This window comes from Biomphalaria glabrata, chromosome 7 (genome assembly GCF_947242115.1).
Source record: "Biomphalaria glabrata chromosome 7, xgBioGlab47.1, whole genome shotgun sequence".
NCBI classification, from domain to species: Eukaryota; Metazoa; Mollusca; class Gastropoda; family Planorbidae; genus Biomphalaria; species Biomphalaria glabrata.
The window spans coordinates 9,883,229-9,909,739 of NC_074717.1; the positions used below are offsets into that span (position 1 = coordinate 9,883,229).

Below are 26,511 nucleotides of genomic sequence, written 5' to 3' on the forward strand. Positions count from 1 at the left end.
GACAATGTCATCTGCATAAAGCAGGTTTTTGGACCGTAGTGAGCTGGGAATTGTGAAACTAGAGTTTTCCAGTCTGAGCAACGAACTAGTCATTCTTTTCATAACGGTATAAATTAACTCTCAAATTTCTAGGAAAATAAATCTTAAGCCCTTTTTGTTAGATCCAGAAGGTTTAAAGTTTTAGTGTCCACGAAGGTACAAGTTAAATATGGAAATGGTAAAAAAACAAAAAAATGTCGCTTTATATTAAAACATAATAATGTGCTTAAAAATAGGGCCTATATTAATATGTATCAAACATCTTTTATTATGAAGACATGGCGTGTTAATATAAATATAAATGAAAATTTACATTATAAATGCGCTCTACGCTGACCAGACGGCTGTCTAGCTATGCGGGTGTATCTCCACAGGTACAGATAAACATCCCACCCCCTTTTTATTTGTTTAGTCCATCACACTGAGTTCGTTGATAGACAGGTAACCACAGGTTAAATACGATGGACGTAGGTTTAATGCCAGCGTACTGATACTCTCTAGAGGTCACACCTTACACGTTGCCTACACTGTCTATAAATATTACTGTCTACGATGAGTTTTTTTTTTTCTTCTATATTTGGTTTTCCTAATGCTCTTGGATCTATATTTAAACAGATCTCAATAATAGGCCTACAGACTACAATTAAATCTATGCTTTGGCATCATCTAAGGTTCAAGCTATAAATTGGTATAATTGATGTTCCCGCCGTTAATAAGATATCGTTTACCGCAAATGAATTAATTTAAAACAATAAAGATTGACCTACAACGCTTCAGATTCCAACTATTAACTAAAAGCTACTATCAGTATTAAGCCCTTGAAGCCAGAACCAGAACCGGTCCTTGGATTTTAAATTACAAACCTGATGACCAGTTGTTGGTCTGAAATTCATGAACACATACATCCAATCACTACTTAAGCCAGATTGGACTTTACTTTAGAGAGATTTACATTAGTAACTAGTTAAATATATGCTTACATATTATACGTTGACAATCCCTATTAATCATTGGACTTTGCCATTTTGAGTTTTAGTTTGATCCCAGAATTTTATTAGAATTAGTCTAGTCAGTGTCTAATTTTTGGTTGACTTATATTTTGGATGAATCTTGTTTAGCGCAACTTTCATGCTCACTTAGTGCGCTGAGGTCCAATCACTTTTGTGGACCAGCTGGTGGGGAGGGGACAGAAATGATTTCTGGGAGGTTACTGTGCTGCCTTATCTTATCTTATATAATACAGACGTTACTTCAAAAAAGAAGATGATTACGTCCTACGCGTCATGCATTCAGTCATGCATATTAACCAATGACTTTAATTCTGCCAAGTCACTGGTTTTCCTGGCTAGCTCAGGCAACCCATTCCATGCTCTATTAGCACTAGGGAAGAAGGAGTATTAGTACAAATTTGTCCTAGCATATGGGACGAGGAATGTGCCTTTATCTTTGTGTCTTTCAGAGTATTTTATTAAATTTTGTTTTTGTATTTGAAGATTATGGTTCAGTGTTTTATGTATAGTTGCTACTTTACTTTTGAGTCTTCTGTCCTGAAGTCTTTCTAAATTTAGTGATTTTACTAAAGGTGTTACTCTAGTCAAATGTGAATATTCGTTTGTTATGAATCTCACTGCTCTATTTTGTGTCTGTTCCAGTTTCTTAATGTTTTCTTGAGTTGAGGGGTCCCAAACGGAGGATGCATATTCTATAATTAGCCTAACCAAGGTTAAATAACATTTTAGTTTTATGTTCTTATTTGATTTATAGAAATTTCTTTTAATAAATCCTAATGCTTTGTTTGATTTTTTTTTTTATAGTTTCATCAATATTTGGATTCCATGACAGTTTTTCATTTATTATAACACCTAGGTATTTTTCGTTTTTAGTCTGTGTTACTGGTTTGCCAGGAATAAGATAAGTGGAATTAATTTGTTTTAGTTTTTTTGTTACTCTTAAAAATATCTGTGTCTTTTGTTGTTTTTATTGTTCTTTATTTTATGTTTTAAGCAAACTAAGGTGGTGAACTTTGTCAAAAGCCTTAGAAAAATCTAGTAAGATAGCATCTATTTGTTCACTATTATCTAAAACTTTTGAAAAATCATCAATTAGTCCTATTAGTTGTGTTTCACATGATCTATATTTTCTAAAGCCATGTTGGTATGGTGTGAGGACATTATGTTTGTCTAAGTGGTTTATGATGTTGCTACATATTATGTATTTTAGGATTTTACATGTGATGCTGGTAAGGGATACTGGTCTGTAGTTTCCTGGGTCAGATTTTTCTCCTTTTTTAAATAGGGGGGTGACATTAGCTTCTTTCCAGTCCGTTGGTACTCTGCCCTGGTTAAGCGAAGCCTGAAAGAGTATTTTGAACACTGGTGCTATCTCATTGCTTAGTTCTTTGAGTAATCTAGTAGGAATACCATCAGGTCCAGACGCTTTATTTGGTTTGGTGTTGGCTAATAGTTTTTGGATTCCTTTTTCTTGTACTACTATATCTTCTATGTTGTCTACTTGGTTCAAATTCAGTAATATGTCTTTGTCTCCTGGGGCTGAGAATTGATGCAAAGTATTTGTTTAGGATGTTTGCTTTAGTTTCATTATCATTATGTATTATTTTATGTTCATCTTTTAATGGCGCTATGCCTGTTGTTTCCATTTTCTTAGACTTAATGTATGACCATAGGTTTTTGTTGTTATCTTTAGATATTACATTGTTTATGTATTCACTCTGCAGCTGTCTGCTTACTTTTTGGGTTAAGTGTTTAATTTTTATATGCTTTTTGTAAACTCTTTCTGCCTTAGTTTCTTTAAATTTTCTATATTGGTTTTCCTTCTGTTTACAAAGCTTCTTTAGTCTATTATTAAACCAGCATTTATTTATTTTGTTTGATGTGTATTTAGTTGGTATGTTTTTCTATAATGCTTTTAAGATGGTTTTTAATGAAATTCCAGAGGTCATTGACTGGTTGGTTAATGTCTTTTTTTAATAAGAATGTTTGTTGAAAGTTTAATGCAGCTTGGTGTAGTTGAGTTAGGTTACATTTATTCCAGAGTAAGATTTTTCTTTTGGGTTTTGTATTGGCTACTGCTTTTATCTGACTGTATATTTTTATGATATCATGGTCTGATAGACCAGGGATAATATCATAATCAACTACTAATCCAGGTCTGTTGGTTAAGAAGAGATCTAATGTGTTGTTTAATCTAGTTGGCTTTTTAATGATTTGATCTAAACTTAGGTTGTGCAAAGTTTCTATGGTGCCTTTTCAAAAGTGATTAAAAAAAAAAAGAAAAGAAATTTGCTCGTGTCTGAATTTAAACTTGAGGCTTCATGAAGGAATGCCGACATGTTTCGCCACTCAGCAATTCAAGTACTTCTAGTTTCATACGTTGTTTTTTTATTAGTGTCTTGTTAGTTAAAAAGTTTTTGTTTCTTTGTGACTGTGCGGGTATATGGTCATAAGTCGTTCGCCGCCTATTTAGTAAAGTTTCCATACACAACAAAATTAATAAATTTATTGATTAACTAATTAATTTATTTTTAAATTTTATGTCTATGTTATCGTCGACATATCACTGTCACAGACTTTAGTAAGAATAACAACATTCAATTATATTCAAAAGTAGAGAAAAAAAATGAAATTCTGTTTTAACAAAAAATGGCTAAAAAATATAAATAAAAGGTCAGACTGATGTGTTAAGTATTAAGTTTGTATCAAACACATGACTCAAACATTTAACTTTAAGTAGCAAATTAATTTAATTGCTTTGATATGTTTATATACATTGTAGAAAAAAACAAACGGAAACGGTGGCGAAATGTCTTGTACTTTAACCAAAGACTTTAACCAAGGACTTGAACCAAAGACTTTAACCAAGGACTGGTCCTCCAGTAAGTTGGTGGAAGTAACTGATCGGAGAGAAGATACACAATTAATGCAAGTTCATTTTATCTATCTATCTATCTATCTATCTATCTATCTATCTATCTATCTATCTATCTATCTATGTATCTATCTATCTATCTATCTATCTATCTATCTATCTATCTATCTATCTATCTATCTATCTATCTATCTATCTCTATCATCTATATCTATCTTTCAATCAATCCTTTAATCAACCGATTTTATATCGATCTCTTTGGCTATCTTTGTATTTATGCATGAAAATGTAAGTTAGAATATTTGTATGTGTGTTTGAAGATATGCATGTATTGATGTTTATTAGTGAGTATATATATGTGTGTGACTGTCACTGTATGTATGTGTATGTATATGTATGAGTATTAAGAGGCTGGGAAGGTGTGTATGTTGTAACTCTATGTTTCTGTGTGTGTGTGTGTGTGTGTTGATGTGACTCACGTGACAAACTCGTTGTGGCTGACGAGGTCATTCTGGTTGGCATCAGCGTTGTTGAAAAGAGTGTTGTAGTCGGACTGGTCAAGATGGTTGTCGTTGTCGTAGTCAATCTCATCGAAGAGACGGAGGAGAGCGCGGTGGGCCTCTGGGAAGTTGATATGGTGGGTGTCTACCTCATCTCTGTACTCCTGTCTGGAGATTCTGCCGTCACCGTCGGCGTCAAAGCGCTGGAAAGTAAGGCGTTAAATTATAAGCATTTATAAGAAGTCTTTGAATCTTGTCAACCATAAAACTCTTGTACTGACATCCAGAGTAAGGTTTAAGTATTTCACAAAAATAATGAAGGAACCTTGTTCAATGACTGAGGGCATTTCAACCAATTTGAATTAATGTAGCTCATTTCTCAGCCATTGATAGTTTTGTTTTTGTACTTTATGGCAAAGAGCATCTTGCCTTGGTGCAAAGGAACGGATCTTTGTCTACTTTGTAACCTCTTACTGGTCTCTTGTTTCTTAGTTTGGTTTATGAGTTTTGGATGTTGCATTATATTTGAAGATTAGTACACCATAGTGCAAACCTCTTACAGAACAGCGAGGGTAGGGGCGAGCAGGGTTCGATCCTTAGACCATCGAGACAACAATTCAAATAGCATTGAACACATTAAGGCAATAATAAATAATAAAATATGTAAAATCCCAAAACTAATTTAACTGTTCGAATTGGGTAATATATGTTTCATATGTTTCTGTGGCCCACGGAAATTCGGAGACACAGGTGGCTAGCACAATGTCATAGATCCTTTACTTTTTCCCCAAATAATGATAGGTACCCATTAGACTGTGAGGTTCTCAAAGGATCTCAAATTTAACAATCTTAGTGTTCACCAGGATTTGAACCCACGACCATTCGGTTCAGAAGCCAAGCGCTTTATCACTCAGCCACCGCGCCTTCCTATCTTTAGATTAGGTTTTTAATTATGTTGGACGATCGATCACTGCAACTACATCTACTTACTCTGAAGTACTGTTGGACTTCTCTGGGCTCAATGTTACCATCACCATCAACATCAAATCTGTTGAACTCTTGGTTGGCCAAAAAATCTTGGCCGAATGCCAACATTGGCAAGCAGATCAACAAGGCGTAGGCGAACATGGTTCTATGGATATAAGAGAAAGTTATTTTAAAACTTTAACCTGAAAGCTAAACAGTTTTATTAATTTGTAGTGTCATTTCCAGTAGCCATTATGCATGTTTCGGATGTTCATTCAGAGTTGAAGATAGTTTACTTCCTAGTCCAAACCTCCCGCAGGACGACGGGGGATGGGAGCGGGCAGGGTTTGAACCCTCGACCGTCGATAAATCCGAACGACAGTCCAGCGCGCAAACCGCACGACCAGGCAGCCATCCAGTCATAGACTAAACAAAAGCAGTACCGGTACTCAGTGATGGATTGCCTACCTTTTAACTACTAATAAATTAATAACAAACGTTAAAATGCAAGAAAAGTAATATTTTTCCCCACACTAAAAAAAAAGGTGCCGGTACAATAAAAGCACTGGTTATATTACTATTATTTGTGATAATAATTATGAAAATAGCTATTCAAAAAATTGTTGTTTTTTTTTTGTTTTGTTTTTTTCACATTTTATAATTTTGTTTTGATTTGGATTTATAGATATGGAATTCGATCTTTCGACTAAGGCCTTAATTCGTTTATCTCAAGGGAGTTATCAGTTAATACAAGGAATAGCAGAATTAAAATATTTCTGCATGTAGGCTCTAGAAAGGAATTAATATTCAGGACCATCTAGATCTAATTTCATTAGAATATTAGTGTAGTAGATTTATACATTCGCTTGCTTAAAGAGGACTTTTTCTCGAAGATAGAGTTATAAAAATATCATAATAACCATTCACTGCTTTGATTACTTATCATAGAACTTATAAAGAGCACAAGTTTGAGAACCGTTAGATCACGACAATCAATATATAAGTATATAATTACCTTACACTTGTGATGTGTGATTGAAGAATGTTATAACACGGATTTGAATCTTGACTGAGCCACTCTTCTGAATGTTGTAATTTATATAATTCCCAGCGCACGCATGTCGCTAGTGCCCATGAGATTATGTCCAGATGTTTCCTGCGACAGATAATTGCCTTAAATTGCAGCCATTCGGTGAGAGGTCATTGGGTGTCCTGAGAAATGTCCTATTTTGATTGTCCTACATTGAACTCTGACAGTCTCATATCAGTAGATACAGAGTTACAAAGGCGTATTCTTTAAAACAAGGGTAAGAGACAGGGACTTGGAAAATGTCAACCTAATTACTTTACAAAGATCACATATCAAAGGGGGAAATTGGAAACAGGATCATAATGTCACTTGGGCCCAACAATGACCTGCTCACCACAGCCATAATGTCACTTGGGCCCAACAACGACCTGCTCACCACAGTCAGAATGTCACTTGGGCCCAACAATGACCTGCTCACCACAGTCAGAATGTCACTTGGGCCCAACAATGACCTGCTCACCACAGTCAGAATGTCACTGGGGCCCAACAACGACCTGCTCACCACAGTCAGAATGTCACTGGGGCCCAACAACGACCTGCTCACCACAGTCATAATGTCACTTGGGCCCAACAATGACCTGCTCACCACAGTCATAATGTCACTGGGGCCCAACAACGACCTGCTCACCACAGTCATAATGTCACTGGGGCCCAACAACGACCTGCTCACCACAGTCATAATGTCACTTAGCCCAACAATGACCTGCTCACCACAGTCAGAAAAAAAGCAAAATGAATCTGCATGGCCATAACACGAGAGATTGCAAAGACCTTCTTTCATGGAACTGTACCAGGAAATTTTTTTATATAAAGCTATGGGAAGACATAGATTAATGGATAAACGACAGATTATGTGTGTTACCCCAAAGGGTCAAACGGCTTAACAGACTAAGGGATAGTTGAAAGTGAAGGGTGAATTGCTGAAAAGTTTTAAGGAAGTAGAGAAATAGGTTTGGAAAGAGGATTGAGGAAATGTCTATGAAGAAGTGGATGAAGATTGAATACTGTAGAACGGTATTACCGAAGGGTAGAAAAACTTATTTGTTCCTAAATCTGACACTTAGTGTCTGTCAGGCTGTATCAGGCTGTATCAGGCTGTATCAGGCTGTGTCAGGCTGTGAAGCCTCAGCTAAGTCAGTCAGTGACAACTTAACCTATTTGGCCTTCATCACCCAATTCTAGCCTCTCACAAAACGTACATACACATTTTCAAATACTGTGACCTCAAAAGCCAATCCCTTACTTATCTTGAGGTTGTATCTGTAGGCTAAAAAGAAAAGAGAAAAAAAATTTTACTAGCTCTTAAATCTCAAGATCTTGAGCAGTCGCACACAGCCATTATGTCAGGCCCTGGTTTCATTAGGCAAAGGTCTTGATGCAGTTGTGCAAAGGACATCTACTCTGAACCACATCCCATAGAGAAGTATTGTTGTCAGTCCACATTCTGTTGACGTAGCTATAAACACGAATATCTAGATCTAGTTTCTCTTTTCTGTGTTCTTATGAAGATAAGAGCATTCTTTTGGGACTCTTATCTTTAACAATCATGAATGACTCTGCATTCTGTTAGTTTGCGGGAAATGCTGAAATAGAAAGCACTAGCAAGTCAGACCTAGAGCAAAGTAGAGACCAAATAAACATGGGAAATGGGTAAAAAAATAGAAACTTGACAGGTAACACTGGAAAATGATGTTACCTCTCGCTGTCATTCATGAAATCATTGCTCGTTTGATGGTTAACGTTTGATTTTATTTTATTGAACTTAAAAAAAAAAAAAAATTGGTATTAAATTTAAATTGTTTGTTTTTTCATACGAGTTTAAGTCATCGTTTCTGTTTCAATCAATGGACGTAGATATTAGTAGTACGTATAGTTCTAGGTGTCTGTAAGGCACTAGCGGATCCAGAACTTTTGAGTGGGGAGTAAACCCAAACTTTATTGTATAAATGCGAACACGAAGCATATACATATATATATATATATATATATATATATATATATATATATATATATATATATATATATATATATATATATATATATATATATACATACATACACATAAAGCGAATAAGTGGGGTATACAAAGATGCGGGATTGACCAACTTTTATTGCACTCATAAGTATAGTAACTCTGGACCTACTGGTGTTCTTTATACCTCCTATGTTTAGCTATATTGTTGTGACATGTAACTTGAATAGCTTTATGAATATCTCACTATAGACTATAGACCCAAAGAAAACGAGTAGGACCGATGATTGTACTTTATGTGCATGTAGTTTACGGCTAGTCTCGCTTTGCATATAAGGGTGCGGGTAGTACGGTTTAATTTTCACTTATTTTGTAATTTGTGCGGTTTATACACGTATGCGGCGTCTATGTGGGAATATACGGTAAAAAAAAGCTTGTCGTCGACTCTAAAAATCGTTACGGAGTGCAGTATTTCACATAGCTGTGCAGTACAATCGAAATGTCATTAAGAGTCGAGAAATTGTCCATTCATGACTCTTTGACCCGGAAAAGGCTTGAATTACCTGGTAACATGTTTTGGCTTCTTTCAGTCGTAGAATAATTATGTTTTTTTTCTCGTAAAACACTTTTTCATGTGGCTGTATTTCCGAGATTCAAGGCTAGGGCTTTGGATAAACGGGATAAAACCCTGGGCATGATTTATGGTTAGAACGATGTTGCCCACACAGCCCCCCCCCCCCCCACCTCTCCACGAAGCTGATGTGACCAAAGGAGCGGCAAATATACCATATTATGGAAGCAGTAGCTTCGCAGGATATGCACCAATCTGCTTAGGGTCACAACCTTCTGATATTTATTTTCACAGGTTTTTTTTTAGAAGTTTGGAATCAGCTTTCCTAGTCATAGGAGGGTGGCCAAACAAAGCTAAGTAGAACCTCTTCAATCGTTCTCCATGGAAACAGATCTGTCCTATAGATTGCAAGGTTTTAAAGAGGGACCTTACTTTTTTTTTTTTTAATTTCAATATTAATATAAGTAAGAAAATGTTTCAGTTCATATTAAAATTTCATCCGCCATTTTTACATCATCAGCCAATAAAGAGAAATACGTAAGCTCAATCGCATTGCGGTTAGCGAAATTAACTTTAAAATATACATCCTATACTCTTAAGAGAGCAATTCTTTTACACACACATATATTATATATATATATATATATATATATTATATATATGTGTGTATTTATATGTATTTATTTATGTTACGACTAGGGAGTGGACTAAAGAAAGTGAACTCACCGAGTCTCAGGTCGCCGATATCTTTTTGATTGTAGAAGCACAATCCAACTATGGACAGTCAATGCTCCCAGTAAGAAGAAATAATTTCACGATACTTCTAATGAAATGTACATATCCCGAGTCACAAACACCAATAAAAGGAAAACAATCCTCCGTCGAACAAGTCAACGACCATAACTCTAGTAACTCAACACATCAACACACTCGCTCAGGTCATTTTCGCCCCACAGCGTAAACAAAATTCAGAGAGTTCTCACGTGGAAAAAATGGTTAGTCGGGGGGAATAGGTTTACAACACAGCCCCCCTCCCTATGTCTGTGCGTCCCGGCAGACTCCATTATCTCCACAATAACAGTGCAACCGATCTAGGTTCACTTTTTCGCATATGGTTTGAAGGCCCTTCTGGATCCGGTACACAAAATCATTGATCCTTTTCAAAATCCGATATGGGCCTTCCCAATCCTTCGGTAATTTCGGTGAACTTCCCTTTCTTTCTCTTGGGGCTGTATAGAGACAAGCGATTTTGATATATGCCTTATTTTTTGAGGCAGCTAAAGACACAGCGAAAACGAAACATTTCAGTCGGGGGCTCAATGTTTAGGACGAGGAGCTCACACATAGAATCATACAGGTGGTGGAAACTATAGATGACCGGTGGTCTCAGCTAATGCCCAGAGAAAAACAGACAGGTCTTTCGATGCAGGAATTGCCATGCTCCTGGCCACATTCAACGAAACTGTACTTGAAGATTTGCAGGCCGTCGGAGAGGAAGAGATGGATTAGGTAGCTAGCCAGCAAGCCACCACCCAATCTCAGAACCAGGAAAACTAGATTTTGCCGGTGTCGTGGGGGTTGAAACAGGCAGCAAGATTAACAGGAATCCCTAAACTTATCATCCCAGTGGCCGTGTTAGGAAAAAAGTAGTTAGTCTGGAGGAACAGGTTTACAACAATATACATAAATTTTATTTCGAAAAAGACCCTAACGATTTTTTTTAAAAGATCTCACCTTTTTGCCACAGGGGGACAACTCTAGGATGACCGTTATATCGCTTTGAAAATGTTTAATAATTTTGGCTAGAATGTTTTATGAAGGAATATTTTCCACGACGTCACAGGGGAAAAATACTTTTGTTGAAACCACTCACGTCACTAGGCTTACAACGAGTTTCAATGAATCAATTGGTCTAATTAAACATTTGCGCACCATCTTATTGCAGATTGATTTATTATGAGACTTGGGAAGAGAAATAATGTTATTAAATTTGCCAATGTAGGATTAGTTATGTGTTTTAAGTGCTTTATAAATTGTTTATACTTTAGTTGCGTAGAGCGGAGTACGTAGCTTTAACTTATTTGTTTTTTAACTGGTGAATTATTACAAGCTTCGGAGTCTACTGTCCCGTACCAAAACAAAGGTATTGGTCATAACACAGCTTCTCTACGCATTACTTGCGCTCACTGAAAATGATATCCAGCTCGCGGTAAACGACGTTCGGTACACTGCCGCCTCTTTTAATTGAACTATAATGTTTGTGGGCAGGGCACTCCCGTGTGGGGGACGAACATATGCCAAAGCCAATCTTTTTTAGTAAGCTGAAAGGTGGTCGGCGTAACAGAGATGTTTCGTGCAAAAGCCATGATATTAATTGCAGCATTAAAATATCTGAACATAACCATTTGAGAAGTTACACTGCAAAGACTTTCTTCCAAGCCAATAATAGGCCAACAGTTCTACGCAAAACATGCAATGTAAAAGGACATGATGTGTTGTTTCTAAATAGTAGAAGGACTTAAGAGACATCAAGAAGTAACAGAATACGAAAGCAACTCTTCAGAATGTTGGTCTTTACCCAATCATTCATTTTTGTAATAACAAAATAATTCCCAAAATGAATTCGGGTATACATCCTTCCGTAGGAAATTATTTAACTGAGCGAGGCTCGGTCGCCTGGTACTTAAAACTATATGCTTAGTACTCGTCATTTTCCAAATACACTACTAGATATAAAAATCATACAAGGCCTTCATATACAGACACTTATGTTCATATAATTTCCACAAAACATATGATAGTATGATTGCTAAAATGAAAGTTTAATTGTTTTGTTTACATCAAATTCACCGAATGAAATCAATGTCTTGATCAATGTATAAACCTGAAAGATTTAACCGACAGCTGGGCCGACCACTGGGCCTCCGGTCAACTGGTGGAAGTAACTAGATGGAGGAAATATAAAACATTTAACTCAGTAAAGATTTGCCTAGAAAATATTGCTATGGTCTAGCTATCTATCTATCTACTAAGCAAGACAAAAGATAATTAATGGTTTATTTATTTTTAGAAACGACTTAAATATATGAAGGTAATGTAATTGATCGTTCACTTTGTACTTACGTCGTAAACTCGTTCTCGTTGACTAGGTTGTTCTTGTTGGCGTCTGCGTTGGCGAAGAATTTATTGAAATCTGATTGGTCAAGGACTACATCGTTGTTGAAGTCAATCTCGTCAAAGAAACGCAGAAGGACGCGTTGTATTTCTTGGTTGTTGATGTGGTGTGATTCTACTTCCACTCTGTACTCTTGTCTGGAGATTTTGTTGTCTCCGTTAGTGTCATAGCGCTGAAAATATTTCGTTAAATTACGACTTTGACACAGTTGATGAAAAATTATAGAATTTTAAATAGAAAATAATCTTCGTTGAAAAGATAATATTAGCTTATATAAGATTAACCACATAATTTAAACTAAAAAATATTTTTTCTATTTTAAAAAGGCAAACGTCTTTGTGAAAAAACAATGTGGATTCCATATAAAAAAATTTAAAAATATGTATACACTGACATTATAGTTTGTTGTTAAAAGATTAAAACCAAAAAAAAAATAAATAAAAAAGCTTGCTGGTGTAGTGGAATATGATTCGAACTGTCTCCTGATAACCCTGAGTTTGAACTCTTAACGGCATCATCCCCTGTCTTCCCGAAGGACTTAGATCAAGGACATTAGAAACTTCGTTTCTAATGGATCGTTTAAAATTTGTAAAACAAACGAAATAAAATAATTTTGTCACTTTGTGCTAAATAATTTACAATATGCCTAGCTCATTAACGGCCAAATTCAAGCGCCATTTATAACGATAATTATACTATCAACAGAATAAATAACTAACCATGAAGTACTGTTGGACTTCTCTTGGCTCAATGTTACCATCGGCATCAACATCAAATCTGGTGAACTCTTGAGTGGCCAAAAGATCTGGTTGGCCAATGGCCAACATTGGCAGGCAGATCAATAAAGCGTAGATAAACATGATTCTATGGAGATTGATAGAATAGTAACTTTAAATAATGTTTACAACCCTAGTTCTATGTCTGTCTATGTAAACACCTTTATGGAAAACTGATTGTTTTTATCACCGATATGTGCATATAACCAAACACGAAGTCAATGCAGTGAGCATGGATGTTTACTACTGGGAAGATATAGTTGTAGACCACACTTTTTGGAGAAAGAATGTGACAAAGAAATATGGCGCCAGTGAAAAATCATTGGACTCAGCCCTTGAAGAAAAAAGGAGCCAAACAAAAAATGCATCTTTTCTCTACCATTAAATTAACAAATAAATTTCTATATAAACTCCAATCAATGTTTTCTTAAAAGTCGAAAGCACCAATACTATCATAAAACTCCAATATTTTAAATATTTTAAGTCAATAACGATCTGACACACTAGAGTGTAACTCCCAGCTTCTTTAGACTTTAGTAAGGCAGCCAAAATCTATTTCAGCACTAAGCAAAAAATTACAAAATCTAATTACCGAATTGCTTAGTTTTACCTTCAAGGAGCTAATCACACCACTGCGCCAGAGACTAGTGAACCTGGTTTGGTAGACATGTACAACTGAGTTATTTATACTTTCTGACAAACAAAAAGTCACGTCTGCTGTGTGCGTGATGTTTTCATTTGTTCCGGCACAGGTTCATCAAACTACTAGCATTCCAACTCAGGAGTCAAGCGTCCCAGAAAGTTTTTTTTTTATAATCTTACGGTTGGGGATTGAAAGTCCTTGAGAGTTTCTAAGAGTTTTTTTTTGTGAAGGTGCGAACGGATATTGAAACGTAAATTAACATAGAATATTTTTTTTTCTCAATCATAGGTTAAGTTAACCCAGGACCGGATTTGCTAATAGGTAACGACATAGGTATATATGTAAATGTTTGTGTGTCAGTAATAAATCTTTATTACATTCTGACACTTCATTCTTTCGAAAGACGTTTAATGTACCCTACAATAGCTTCTTGGAGTTAGTGGAGAAACTGTAGACTCTCCGCCCTTGTCATCAAGGAGGTCTGAGAGAGCGTTTCCCAGCTGGATTCTGGGTGAAGCCAGACATTAGTTCCGGTATTAAAAAAAGTATTTTGAGGTATCTACAGTACATTTTATTATCCTGCTATTAAAAATTTTTAGTTTATAAACCTAATCTGCTATTCTCACATACTTTGAAGTTAGGTCCTCCCGCACCGTTCGGCGCATTGGGCAGCAAGAGCTGTCTCCTTTAAAATCTGTTACTGGCAGTGTCTGCAGCTTCTTCCCACCTGGTTTCCATTTATCTAAGGTCCTCCATGAAAGTATGGCGCCAAGTTAAACTACAATGACCATGTTTGCACCTTTCTCGTAATGGCCTCCATGTCATCGCAACTCTTGATATGCGTAATTCATTTGTCGGAGAACATGTCTTGCAAACCTCAAGTGACGCTCTTTCACAACTTAAGTGGTCGACTCCCATTTCGGCATAGGATTTCGATGATTGAGACCCGATCTCTATAACTGACTCCTAAAAGCGGTCTTAGCCTTATTTGTTGAGCTACATTTAGTAATTTTTCAATTTCGGCGAATGACATTCATGCTCTTCACTGCATTTTATTAATGGAGCCCAGCGACTGGTAGAAATTTGTAACCTCTCTTGGCTACGCTCTTGTAATTTGGTGACTGTAGTTAGCTTTAGATTTTATATAGAAGAGGGAAGTTTTATCGTCAAAACCATCTGTTGGAGGGATTCAAACTAAAAAATCAACCTCGAAACTATCTGTAGGGGGATTTTAAACTTAAAACTATCTGGAGGAGGGAAGTTTAAACTAACTCGCCCCCCCCCTTGACTACGCTTATAGAATTTTGAATATTTAATTTGCTTTTTTATATTGAACAGTTGGTTTTAGCTTTAAACATAGCTGGGGGTTGTTTTAAACTCAAGCTCTTCTGGAGGTGGCTTTAAACACAAAAGCCCACTTGGCTACGCTCTTGGGATTGGGGGGGTTGTCGTTTGCATTATTTTTTTTTTATAGAAGAGAGGGTTTAACTATAAAAAAAACCTGGAAGGGGATTTTAAATTCAAACCCCCATTGGCTGCGCTGGGGCAAGTGATGGCTGAACATTAAAATCTCACCTAAAATAAGAAAGATCAAAGCAAAAAAATTAGTCACGAAATTCCCCACTTCCCCACGGGGTGGGGATTTCATGGGGGGGGGAAGAGTTGAGCCCCAAACCCTCTGGCTACGCTCATGAGCACAATCTAAATAAATAATTAGCTCTGACGTATATCTTTACTCATAGAAGACTCCAAAGGGGCCCCATATTTAAATAACTAAGTGCCTTTTCAAGTCTAAAAAAAAGGCATGGAGTTACAATTATATAAATGTAGAAAAATTGAAAGCTGTTTCTTTATCGCTAGTCAATGTGAAAGCTGTTTTTCATTAATTTTCGAAGTAAAATATGTTGATCATTATTCTAATCACTTTCTTGTGTCAAAAATATTTACAGTGTCAAGTATCCAACTGGATGTGTCAATTCTAAGACTAAGACTAAGACTGCTTTATTGATCCTTACGGAAATTTGTTTTGATTACAAGGACTCTTTTCTCATATAAAGACAACACAACAGAAACATACACATACATACAACAGACACAACATAAAGAGTTCATTCAGCGACTACACACAGGTATCTTGGTGCATTTCATGTTCCCTGATCAATGAGTGGCGGTGATAGAGTCTGACCGAGTGAGGTACGAACGAGTTTTTGTACCGCTCTGTTCTTGTTTTGATTGACAGCAGTCGTCCACATCGCGACGACCTGACGTAGTTCTGATGGAGTGGGTGGCCGTTGTCTTCCAAGAGTTTTAAAAATACATAAAAGACTGGGATTTGAAATCTAGAAATCAGGCATATGAAAATTGACCTTCAAACCACCTTGCATGGAGCATGAAGATACTATTATTTAGATAAAATCTATTTTTGAACATTTGTTTTTGAATGTGTTTATGTTTCTTACGTTCAAGTTCATGTGTTGAAGTGTTTTCTTCATGTTATGATAATGTTTGTTCTACATATTCAGATACATTTATTTTCACTTGTTGTTAATTTTTGTCATTTCCTCAAACCTTAAATGGATCAAAGCATTAATAAGGCCTATGTTCGAGTCCTAAGATTAGCGAGGAATGCAGTACTTCCGGTGGCTTTGCATCCCCAGCTGTGACCTATATATTTTGCCACACTCAGGGCAAGCATAACCATTGTCCGCAGGTGGTCGATTTAGATTTTCTTTTCGCGGTCTGCGTCTGTCCTCGGCAGCGGATTTCTTTTGGTCTCAAATGTGTATACCGCCGCCTTTGTGAGTGACCTCCAGCAGTCTCGTTCTAAGGCCGCATGCAACCAGTTGCCCTCTTCTACGTCAGCTAAAGTAAGTTGGCGCCTAAGCTGGTCTTTGAAGCATTTCCCTAGCTCTTTTAGCTCACAAAACAAGACTGCCTTTGGCATACGTTCGTCTCCCATACGGGATACGAACTGACTGATGCGGTAGTAAAGTAGTTTCCTTTGAGAGAAATTGGTCGCCGCTTTAAATTTTGAAACTAAAAATAGGTAAATATAAAACCTTCTTTTTCATAAGCACTTCGCTGGCTCAGAGTTTTGTATGTTTGCTTGAGGAGCCTTGAACCCTCGAATTCGAGTTCAGGTACCTTATTTTTTTTTTTACAAAACCTTTAACAACTCACTCTGTCTATCTTTCTGGTACAGGTTTTGTACAAGGTATTTCTCTCACACTCGGATCAAGCTGAAATTATGTCAAATGATTTCTTTTACCTAACAATAACCGGAATCAATTTAAAACAATTAACCAATTAGTGTAGATTGATGTAAAGGTTTTAGTTGAATTAGTTGAATTAGTCTAATTAGGTCCATACAGTGGAGCAGCTAGTGATGAAGGGTCCGGTGGATTCACCTCTTTAGAGTCTCTTCATTTTGACTTTGCACATCATGACATGAGATATAGGCGAAAATATTTCATGTAAAAGCACATTTCTGACGTGAGGAGCGGTGGCTGAGCGGTAAAGCACTTGGCTACCGAACCGGGGTCTGGGGTTCGAATCCTCGTAAAGACTAGGATTTTTAACTTCAGGATCTTCGGGCGCCTCTGAGTCCACCCAGCTCTAATGGGTACCTAACATTAGTTGAAAACCCTCGTTAACCGTAGACCTATACATCATCTGCCCTATAGACCACAAGGTCTGAAAGGGGAACTTTACTTTACTTACATTTCTGACACACCTTTGGGTGACTCCTTAAAGTAGGGGCCAGGTGAGATTTTTAAACTAGGACACCCCCATCCTCACCTTAGCTACGCCACTGGGTCAATAGTTTGATTAACAATAAAATAGTCATCAGGTTTTTCAATACATGTTTAACTTACGATCTGACGGAAATTTTAGTACAAGTTGACACTAAGACTAAAACTATCAGTTTATAACGTTTACATTTATTGCTTTACTTTAAATCAACATTTCTCACATTGGGAAAACTGTTCTAATAAATCTGTGCTTAAATTATAATCATGAAAGTTTTTTTTAATCAAAATATTTTACGTTGTTTCATCTTATAAGTAGGACAATTGTACATTTTAGAAAAAGAAGTCTTCGACAGTATTAAGTTACAAACGACGAAAACTTGGGGCGATTTGGCTAAGTTTTTAAGCGCTTGGCTTCCAAACCTGTGGTCAAGGGTTCGAATCTAGGGAAGACTTGGATTTTGAATTTAGTGTTTTTTTTTTAGCACCACCTCTAATTGGTACCTGACTTTAATTCGGGAAAGTAAAAGTGTTTAATAGTTTTGCTGGCCACATGACACTCTTTAACAGTTGGCCAAAGAAACAGATGACTTATCTGCCCCATTGATCGCAACGTCTTAAAGGGGAAAGAAAACTATTTTAAAACGTTCAGTTTTCTTTTATGGATATTTTACGTAAATGTCTGATGACCTCGTATTGGTAAGCCAAACTTTCTAATTGTAGATATAGATAATTAAGCCTGTTGGTCGTTGTGCTGGCAATATTTTATAGCTTTCTTCAGTCGTTGAGCAACTATGTTTCATCTTAAAGAACACCATTTAATGTGACTGTCTTGAGCTATCCTCGAGATACAAGGCTAGAGCTTAGGATAAACGAGATAAAATTCTGGTCATTATTTATAGTTAGAACGATGTTGCCACACAGTAACCCTCTCTCCATTAAATTAATGATATGACATATTGGGATCAGTGAGGTCACTGGATCTGCCACAATTTTCTAAGGGTCTAGTATTTCATCAAATTTTCAGAGGCTTAGATTTTGATTTACTTTTCATAGGAGGGTGGCTAAACAACTAGAAGTTACTTAATCGTCCACTATGGAAACAGATATGCCTTAGAGATTGCAAGGTCTGAAAGGGGGACTTTACTTTTTGTTTTTCAATATAGATGTATATAAAAGTACAAACAAATTAAGCAAATGTTTCAAATATTAAAACTTCAGCCTCCATTCTTACATAAGGCCTGGCCAAAGACAAGGTTTTATCTGACATCATCAGCCAAAATAAAAATTTAAAAAAAAATTCCATGGCATTTTGGCTAGGGAAATAAACATTAAAATAAAAATAAAAACTATATGCGTCGTTTTCGTCATTTTTTAAATAAACCATTAGATATAAAAATCATACAAGATATTCATACACATACACTTTTGTTCATATAATTTTCACAACACATATAACAGAATGATTGTTAAAATGAAAGTTTAATCGTATTGCTACATTAAATTCACCTAATAAAATCAATTTCTTATTAATATGAAAAACAGATTTAACCGACAGCTGGGCCGACCACTGGGCCTCCGGTCAACTGGTGGAAGTAACTAGATAGATGAAATATCAAATCAAACATTTAGAAAATACTGCTATAGCTGCAATTATATGGTAAAAATGACATTTTTAACAATCGTTAGACTATCAATCAATCAATCAATCAATCAATCAATCAATCTATCTATCTATCTATCTATCTATCTATATGAAGCTGATTTGATTGATCGATCACTTTGTACTTACGTTGTAAACTCGTTCTCATTCACTAGGTTGTTCTGGTTGGCGTCTGCGTTGGCGAAGAATTTATTGAAATCTGATTGGTCAAGGATTCCGTCGTTGTTGAAGTCAATCTCGTCAAAGAAACGCAGAAGGACGCGTTGTACTTCTTGGTTGTGGATGTGGTGTGATTCTACTTCCACTCTGTACTCTTGTCTGGAGATTTCATTGTCCCCGTTAGTGTCATAGCGCTGAAAATATTTCTTTAAATTACGACTTTGACACAGTTGAAGTAAGATCATAGAATTTTATATAAATAATCTTTGTCGAAGAGATGGTATAAGCTTTTATAAAGTAAATCACATAATTTAACTAACAGATTTTTTTCTATTTAAAAAGACAGATTTCTTAATGAAAACGCAGGTGGGTACCATTTGAATATTAGAAAAAAAAACTTGAAACATGAAGCAGAGGAAAGCACTTGGCTTCCCAACAGAGAAGTCTCGAGTTCGAATTTCGATGTATATTGGCATTCGGAATTTCTAGACGCCCTAAGTCCACCTAACTCTATTTGATACCCTGCGTTTGTTGGAAAACTAAAGTCGGTTGGTCTATGTACTGGCCTTATGACAATCACGTAAACCATCGGCCATAGAAACAGATAAGGTTTTCATCATCTGCCGCCTAGATCCAAAATTTGAACTTAAAACCTGGAAGCCAAGCCCTCTATCGCTCACTGTCAAGTAATTAATAATTTTCATTTATAGTGGAGAGTCCAAAACTTGTAAAAGAAATTAAAAAAAATGTTTATGTAACTTTGTGCTAAATAATTTACAATATGTCTGGTTCAACAAAGTCCAAATGTAAACACTATCAAAAACGATAATTATACTATCAACAGAATAAACAACTTACTCTGAAGTATTGTTGGACTTCCCTGGGCTCAATGTTACCATCAAGATCAACATCAAATCTATCGAACTCTTGAGTGGCTAAAAGATCTGGTTGGCCGATGGCCAACATTGGCAGGCAGACCAACAAAGCGTAGGCAAACATAATTCTATGGAGAATGATAGAATAAAACTTTAAAAAGATTTAAAGCTATTGAGCATCAAGATAAAAAGTTAATTTTCTTTTTATGTAAACAACTTTATGGACAATCTGCAGTAAAAGAAAAAAATGAAAGTTTCCCTTTCAGACTTTGTGGTCTATAGGGCAGATGATGTAAAGGTCATCTGATTCTGTGGCCTACGGTTAAAGAGGGTGTCATGTGGCCAGCACAACGACCAACCGCCTTTACTTTTCCCCAAGTGATGTCAGGTACCCATTAGAACTGGGTAGACTCAGAGGCACCCAGGGATCCCGAAATAAAAATCCCAGTCTTAACCAGGATTCGAACCCGGGATCCCCGGTTCAGAAGCCAAGCGCTTTACCGCTCAGCCACCGCGCCTCCGACAATCTGCAATGGGCAAAGAAAAACTGGTTGCTTTCATCAAACGTAATCAAACGTGACCTAATAACAGTCAACATAGATGATATTTGCTGGGTAGATATAGTTCTTGATCACACTTTTCAGAGAGAGAATTTAACAGAAAAATATGTGGTCATTTAAAAAGCATTAGACTCAGATTTGGAAGAAAAGGGGGCCGAAAAAAAAAGACTGGTTTCTCTACCATTAAGATAATAATAAAGAAATCTCTCCAAAAACTCTAAAGTAAAACTCTAGTCAATACTTTCATAAAAGTCTAAAGTAAAACAATAATCTCATAACTTCTTGACACCAATATTTTAAATATTTTGAAGTCAGTAACGATCAGAAAGACTAAAGTGTAACTCCCAGCTTCTTTCTGGATTTCAATTCGTCAGACACAATTTTTCAGCACTACGCGAAACATAACAAAACTAATTACCTGATTGCTTAGTTTCAGCTTCAAAGAGCTATCACACCACAGAGTCAGATACTGGTGAACTCGGTTTAATAGACTTGTATAGTTGAGTTATTTATACTTTCTGCCAAACACACAGTCACGTCAATACGTGTGCGTAATGTTTTCATTTGTTCCGGCACCGGTTTATAAAACTACTAGCATTCCAAGCCAGGGGTCACGCGTCCCAGAAAGTTTTTTATAATCTTGCAGCTGGGGATTGAGTGTTTTTAGAGTGTTTTTATTTTTGTGAAGTGCGAACGGATATTCAAACATAAATTAACAAGGAATAAAAGAGATAATGTTGTTGTTGTTTTGTTTTTTTCAATCATAAGTTTAGTTATCTCAGGGCCGGATCTGACAGTAGGTAACACAAGCATGGGAGTAGTCAAGATGTTTCTCGGGGGGGGGGGGGAATTTTGTTATCCTCTCCCCGGCATATATATATATATATATATATATATATATATATATATATATATATATATATATATATATATATATATATATATATATATATATATATATATATATATAATATTATTATGAAGCATTTCCCGTGGCTACGCAGTCCCAGCTGTAACCTACATATTTTGCCACACATAGGGCAAGCATAACCATTGTCCGCCGTGGTCAATTAAGATTTTCTTTTCGCCGTCTGCATCTGTCCTCGGCAACGGATTTTATTTTACTCAAATGTGTATCTCGCGGTCTTTGTGAATGACTTCCAGCTGTCTCGTTCTGAGGCCGCATGCAAACAGATGCTATCTTCTATGTCAGAAGGAGGCCTAATCTGGTCTTTAAAGGGTTTCCATCGGAGAACCTCTGTTACGTCAACCACCTTTTATATATATATGTGTGTGTGCATGTGTGTGTACATATATTATCTTTATTACATTATGATCCTCATTTTTTCGGAAGACGATTATTGTACCCTAGAATAGGTTCTTGAACTTAGTGAAGAAACTGTAGACACCACCCTGGGGTCTGGGGGATTGCTGTAAGTTTCGCCAGCGGTGTTCGGGGCTGAGCCACACACTCAGGCATTATTTCCGGTTTTTTAAATATTTAAAATACAAAAAAATGCATATACTGAGGTATCTACAGTGCATTATCTTGCTTTTAAAAATATTTAGTTCAAAAACCTAATCTGTTATTCTTACTTACTTAGGATTTAGATCCTTCCACGTAGTTAGGAGCGTTGGGCAGCAAGCTATCTCCACAAAAATCTGTCACTGGCAATATCTGTAACCTCTTCCCACTTGTTGACTACTGCTCTAAGGTCCTCCATGTAAGTGTTATACCACGTTATACTAGGATGTTCATGCTTGCACTTGCCTCGTAATGGCTTCAATGTCATCGTAACTCTTGGAATGCCTAATTCATTTTGTCACATGTCCTGCAAACCTAATGCAACGCTCTGTTACAACCTTACTAAGTGGTCGACTCCCAGATTGGCATAGGATTTCCTAGATTGAGACCCAGACTGTATAAATGATTCCGAAAATACGTCTTAGCCATCTTTGTTAAGCCACATTTAGTCTTTTTACAATTTCGCATATGACTTCCATTCTAATCACTGCACTTTATTAATTAATGAAGCCCAGCGACCGGTAGAAGTTTGTAACCTCTCTTTGCTACGCTCTTGGAAATTGATGACTGTAGTTTGCTTTAGATTGTATATCCAAAAAGGAAGTTTTATTGTCAAAATCTGTTGGGGGGTTTTAAATTTTAAAAAATCTCTGTTATTTTTTAAAGCAAACTCAAAACCCCCATAGCGCGCTCATAAAATTTTATGACTGTAGCTTGCTTTAGAATAATATTGAAGAGGGGTTTTCAACCTCAAAACTATCTGTAGGGTGATCATAAAATCAAAACATCTGAAGGGGTTTTAAACCTTTTTTTATATTGAAGTGGTTGTTTGTAGCTTAAAAAACCCAGCTAAATGGTGGGTAACTCAAACTCCTCGGGAGTAGAATAGAATATAATCTGCTGACTGAAGTATGCTTTAGTCTTATATTAATTGGGGAGTGGGGTATCGTAAAAACAATTTGGTAGGGGTTTTAAAATCAAAATCCCACCTTGGCTACGCTCGTGGATTTTGGGGATTGTTGTTTGCATTTTTTCGTTTTACAGAATAAGGGCGTTTAACAGCAAAACCACACTAAAGGGAATTTTGAACTCAAACCCTATTGCTACGCTGGGAAAGTGATAGTTTAATAGTAATATCTCACCTAAAATAAACAGTAGCATCGAAAATAAATCAGTCAAAAAATTCCCCTGAAGTTTGTTCTAGATTTTATATCGAAAAGGGAAGTTTTGTCGTCTAAATCATCTGTTCGGGGGGATTATAAGGTAAAAAATCTCTGGAGTTTTTTTTAACAAACTCTAAACCCCCTTAGCTAAGCTCATAGAATTAGGTGACTGTACTTGAAGAGGGGATTTTGAAACCATATGTTGGACGGGGTTGAGCCCCAACCCCCCAGGCTACGCAAATAAACACAAGCTAAATAAAAAATTAGCTCTGACATATATCTTCACCCCCCCCCCCCCCCCAGGAATTGAAGGAAGCCAAAATAGTAACAATTTACAAAATTAAAAGCGACTGCTCCGTTTGTAACAGTTTTAGAGGAATTTCACTTCTTAGCATTGGCTTGAGCCAGAGTAATACTGAGGTCTTGGTAGAACGAGTTTACCCAGAATCGCAGTATGGCTTTAGGGCCGGTAGATAACAACAGATATAATCTTCACCTTGCGGCAGCTATAGGAGAAAAGCAGAGAACAAAGGCAGTTCCTCTTTATAGCTTTTATTGACTTTTATTGACTTGACCAAGGCGTTTGACATTGTCAGCAGAACCGGCTTGTTTGCCGTATTAGAGATAATCGGCTGTCCACACAAGCTACAGAAACTAGTGTCAGCTTTTCATGAAAATATGCAGGGCACCGTACAGTTTGACAGTTTCGCCTCTAGACCATTCTCCATCAAGAGCAGAGTAAAACAAGGATGTGTTCTGGCTCCAACACTATTCGGCATCTTCTTTCAATTGTACTCACCAGCACTTTTAAATCCCTGGAAGATTGAGTATATGTCCACAGTAGATCCGATGGAAAGCTAGTTTACCTGGCACGCCTTAAAGCTAAAACAAAGAGAAGGTGTATCCTAATTAAGGAACTGCTGTTTGCCGATTATGCCGCATAAGGATTAAGACTTGTGAATGCTCTGGCAGCTGCTTGTCAAGAGTTTAGTCTTATAATAAGCCTCTCCAAGACCAAAATCCTGGCAAAAGATGTCGCAGAAATACCAGTGACACATATTGGAAATCACAAACTTACGGTGGTGCAGAAATTCACATATTTGGTAAAAACAATAGACAGAAACCTAGATATAGACACTGAGCTGATAAAAAGAATTGGAAAGGCTTCTGAAGCAATGGCAATAAGACAACAAAAACCCAATGCCTGCGTTCTGATCACACTTCTTTATGGCAGTGAGAGTTGGGTAACTTACATGCGCCAAGAACATAGATTAAATAGCTTCCACCTGCCTGCGACGCATACTGTGCATATCCTGGAGGGATCGTGTCACCAACCAGGACGTTTTGAAACGGGCCAATATGCACAGCATCTTTGCTCTCCTTCATTAGAGAAGACTACGCTGGCTTGGTCATGTCACTCGCATGCCAGATCGAAGAATCACTAAAGATATCCTATAAGCTGAGCTTGCAGAGGGAGTCAAACCCAAGGGCCGCCCAAGACTAACCTACAGAGATGTCTGTAAGAAAAACATGAGAGCCACGGGCATCGACCAAAGTATGTGGGAGGAGATAGCCCAAGACTGGACAACATGGAGACTGTACTTGCTGGTACGAACTTTACCAAATGCAAAAGAAACGTAGCTGCATCAGCCAAGAGAAAGAAAAAGAAAGCTGCCTGTTAGTTAGCCCTAGGACAGATACATATACATGCACGAACTGTGGCAATATCTGCCACTTCAGAATAGGCTTGATCAGTCACTACAGATACTGCCCTATCTCAAGACGTAAGCAAAGCCAGAAATTATCTAGGCGCACCCATTATCTTCCGAGACAGAAGGAGTCTTATATTTTCGTAAGCACTTCGCTGGCTCAGCGTTTTCTATGTTTGTTTGATGAGCCCTGAACCCTAAAGGTCGATTTTTTTTTTACAAAACCTTTAACAACTAACTCTGTCTGTCTTTCTGGTAAAAGTTTTGTACACGTTATTTCTCATACACTTGGGTCAAGTTGAAAATGTGTCCAATTATTTCTTTTACCCAACAAAAAAGGATTCAATTAAAAACAATTAACCAATTAGTGTAGATGGATGTAGTGGTTTTAGTTGAATTAGTTTAATTAGGTCAATACAGTGGAGCAGCTAGGGATTAGGGGATCCGGTGCCTTCACCTCTTTAGGGGCCTTCATTTTGACATTTGGCGTCTTGAAATGAAATAATGTCAAAAATATTCAAAGTAAAAATACATTTCTAACACTCATTTGGAGGAATACTTTAAGTAGGGGCCCGTGATATTTTAAACCAGGACCCTACCCTACCCTAGCTACGCCACTGGATGAATACTTTGTTAAACAATAAAATCAAGTCTTTTAATACAAGTTTAACTACGATATGACGGAAAAATTTGTACAAATTGACACTAAGATTGAGACTATCAGCTTATAGCTTTGAATTTATTGCATTACTTTAAATCAGTGTTTTTCAAATTGGGAAAAAATGTTCTAATAAAGGTGAAGAGAAGGCGATGCCAGTAATTAGCTTTTTTAATGGACAACAAGTATTAGATTTTCATCTTGTTATAAATCCGTAATTAAATATTCACCAAGAAAAATGACAAGTTTTAGTTCAACTAAAATATTTTACATAACAAACTACTTTGTTTTTTCTCATAAGTTGGACATTAAAAAATTCCAGAAAAAGACGTCTGAGACAGTTTTGAGTCACAAATGAAGAAAACTGAGGGTGCGGTGCTTGAGTGGTTAAGCGCTTGGCTTTCCAAACATGGGGTTTCGGGTTCAAATCTTGAAAAGATTGGGATTTTGAATTTAGGGGTTTTTAGTGCACCCAACTCTAAAGTGTATTTGACTTTAATTGGAGAAGTAAGGACGTTAATAGTGGTGCTAGCCACGTGACACTACACTCTTTAACAGTTGGCCAAAGAAACAAATGACTTTTCTGCCCCATTGATCGCAACGTCTAAGAGAGGAATAGAAAACTATTTTAAAACGTTCAGTTTTCTTTTAAGGATATTTAACGTGCATCTAAAATCTGCTCTTCTTCTATTGTGGGTCGTTAAAATGCTTAAAAAATTATTTTTTTTTAATTTTCGTTTTCTTTGAGCACACAAAAAAAAAGAAAAAAAAAAGGTTTTAAAAAATTACAAATAAAGTTTGCTTTTCAACATTAACCTTGAATTAGTTCAGCC

At 36.6% G+C, this 26,511-nt stretch overlaps 3 protein-coding genes across 5 annotated transcripts; all 3 read right to left on the reverse strand.

Moving 5' to 3' along the window:
* Positions 1-3,780: 3,780 nt before the first annotated feature.
* LOC106073981 (uncharacterized) lies at positions 3,781-6,565 on the reverse strand. 2 transcript variants are annotated; one of them, XM_056034272.1, is made up of 4 exons: positions 6,406-6,565; positions 5,415-5,556; positions 4,404-4,627; positions 3,781-3,949 (listed from the first exon to the last, which is right to left on the reverse strand). In XM_056034272.1, the coding sequence occupies exons 2-4, from the start codon at positions 5,550-5,552 to the stop codon at positions 3,910-3,912; spliced, it is 402 nt and encodes a 133-aa protein (XP_055890247.1). In that variant the 5' UTR covers positions 5,553-5,556; positions 6,406-6,565; the 3' UTR covers positions 3,781-3,909. The 2 variants fall into 2 exon arrangements, with proteins under 2 accessions (XP_055890247.1, XP_055890248.1); XM_056034273.1 differs by having other exon boundaries at positions 6,411-6,539.
* A 5,259-nt stretch (positions 6,566-11,824) lies between these two features.
* LOC106073979 (uncharacterized) lies at positions 11,825-13,638 on the reverse strand. 2 transcript variants are annotated; one of them, XM_056034271.1, is made up of 4 exons: positions 13,585-13,638; positions 12,918-13,062; positions 12,147-12,370; positions 11,825-11,968 (listed from the first exon to the last, which is right to left on the reverse strand). In XM_056034271.1, the coding sequence occupies exons 2-4, from the start codon at positions 13,056-13,058 to the stop codon at positions 11,917-11,919; spliced, it is 417 nt and encodes a 138-aa protein (XP_055890246.1). In that variant the 5' UTR covers positions 13,059-13,062; positions 13,585-13,638; the 3' UTR covers positions 11,825-11,916. The 2 variants fall into 2 exon arrangements, with proteins under 2 accessions (XP_055890246.1, XP_055890245.1); XM_056034270.1 differs by having other exon boundaries at positions 13,567-13,634.
* A 5,191-nt stretch (positions 13,639-18,829) lies between these two features.
* On the reverse strand, positions 18,830-21,198 carry LOC106063397 (uncharacterized). The gene is made up of 4 exons (XM_056034268.1): positions 21,042-21,198; positions 20,047-20,191; positions 19,159-19,382; positions 18,830-18,965 (listed from the first exon to the last, which is right to left on the reverse strand). The coding sequence occupies exons 2-4, from the start codon at positions 20,185-20,187 to the stop codon at positions 18,914-18,916; spliced, it is 417 nt and encodes a 138-aa protein (XP_055890243.1). The 5' UTR covers positions 20,188-20,191; positions 21,042-21,198; the 3' UTR covers positions 18,830-18,913.
* Positions 21,199-26,511: the final 5,313 nt, after the last annotated feature.

What these genes read in the sequence shown, in the direction of transcription:
- LOC106073981 (XM_056034272.1), bottom strand. Translation starts at nt 5,552, where the DNA reads ATGTTCGCCTACGCCTTGTTGATCTGCTTGCCAATGTTGGCATTCGGC. An exon ending in AAGTCCAACAGTACTTCAGA is followed by an intron (nt 4,628 to 5,414) that starts GTAAGTAGATGT and finishes CTTACTTTCCAG; the next exon opens with CGCTTTGACGCCGACGGTGA. An exon ending in AGCCACAACGAGTTTGTCAC is followed by an intron (nt 3,950 to 4,403) that starts GTGAGTCACATC and finishes CTCTCCGATCAG; the next exon opens with TTACTTCCACCAACTTACTG.
- LOC106073979 (XM_056034271.1), bottom strand. Translation starts at nt 13,058, where the DNA reads ATGTTTATCTACGCTTTATTGATCTGCCTGCCAATGTTGGCCATTGGC. An exon ending in AAGTCCAACAGTACTTCATG is followed by an intron (nt 12,371 to 12,917) that starts GTTAGTTATTTA and finishes AAATATTTTCAG; the next exon opens with CGCTATGACACTAACGGAGA. An exon ending in AACGAGAACGAGTTTACGAC is followed by an intron (nt 11,969 to 12,146) that starts GTAAGTACAAAG and finishes TCCTCCATCTAG; the next exon opens with TTACTTCCACCAGTTGACCG.
- LOC106063397 (XM_056034268.1), bottom strand. Translation starts at nt 20,187, where the DNA reads ATGTTTGCCTACGCTTTGTTGGTCTGCCTGCCAATGTTGGCCATCGGC. An exon ending in AAGTCCAACAATACTTCAGA is followed by an intron (nt 19,383 to 20,046) that starts GTAAGTTGTTTA and finishes AAATATTTTCAG; the next exon opens with CGCTATGACACTAACGGGGA. An exon ending in AATGAGAACGAGTTTACAAC is followed by an intron (nt 18,966 to 19,158) that starts GTAAGTACAAAG and finishes TCATCTATCTAG; the next exon opens with TTACTTCCACCAGTTGACCG.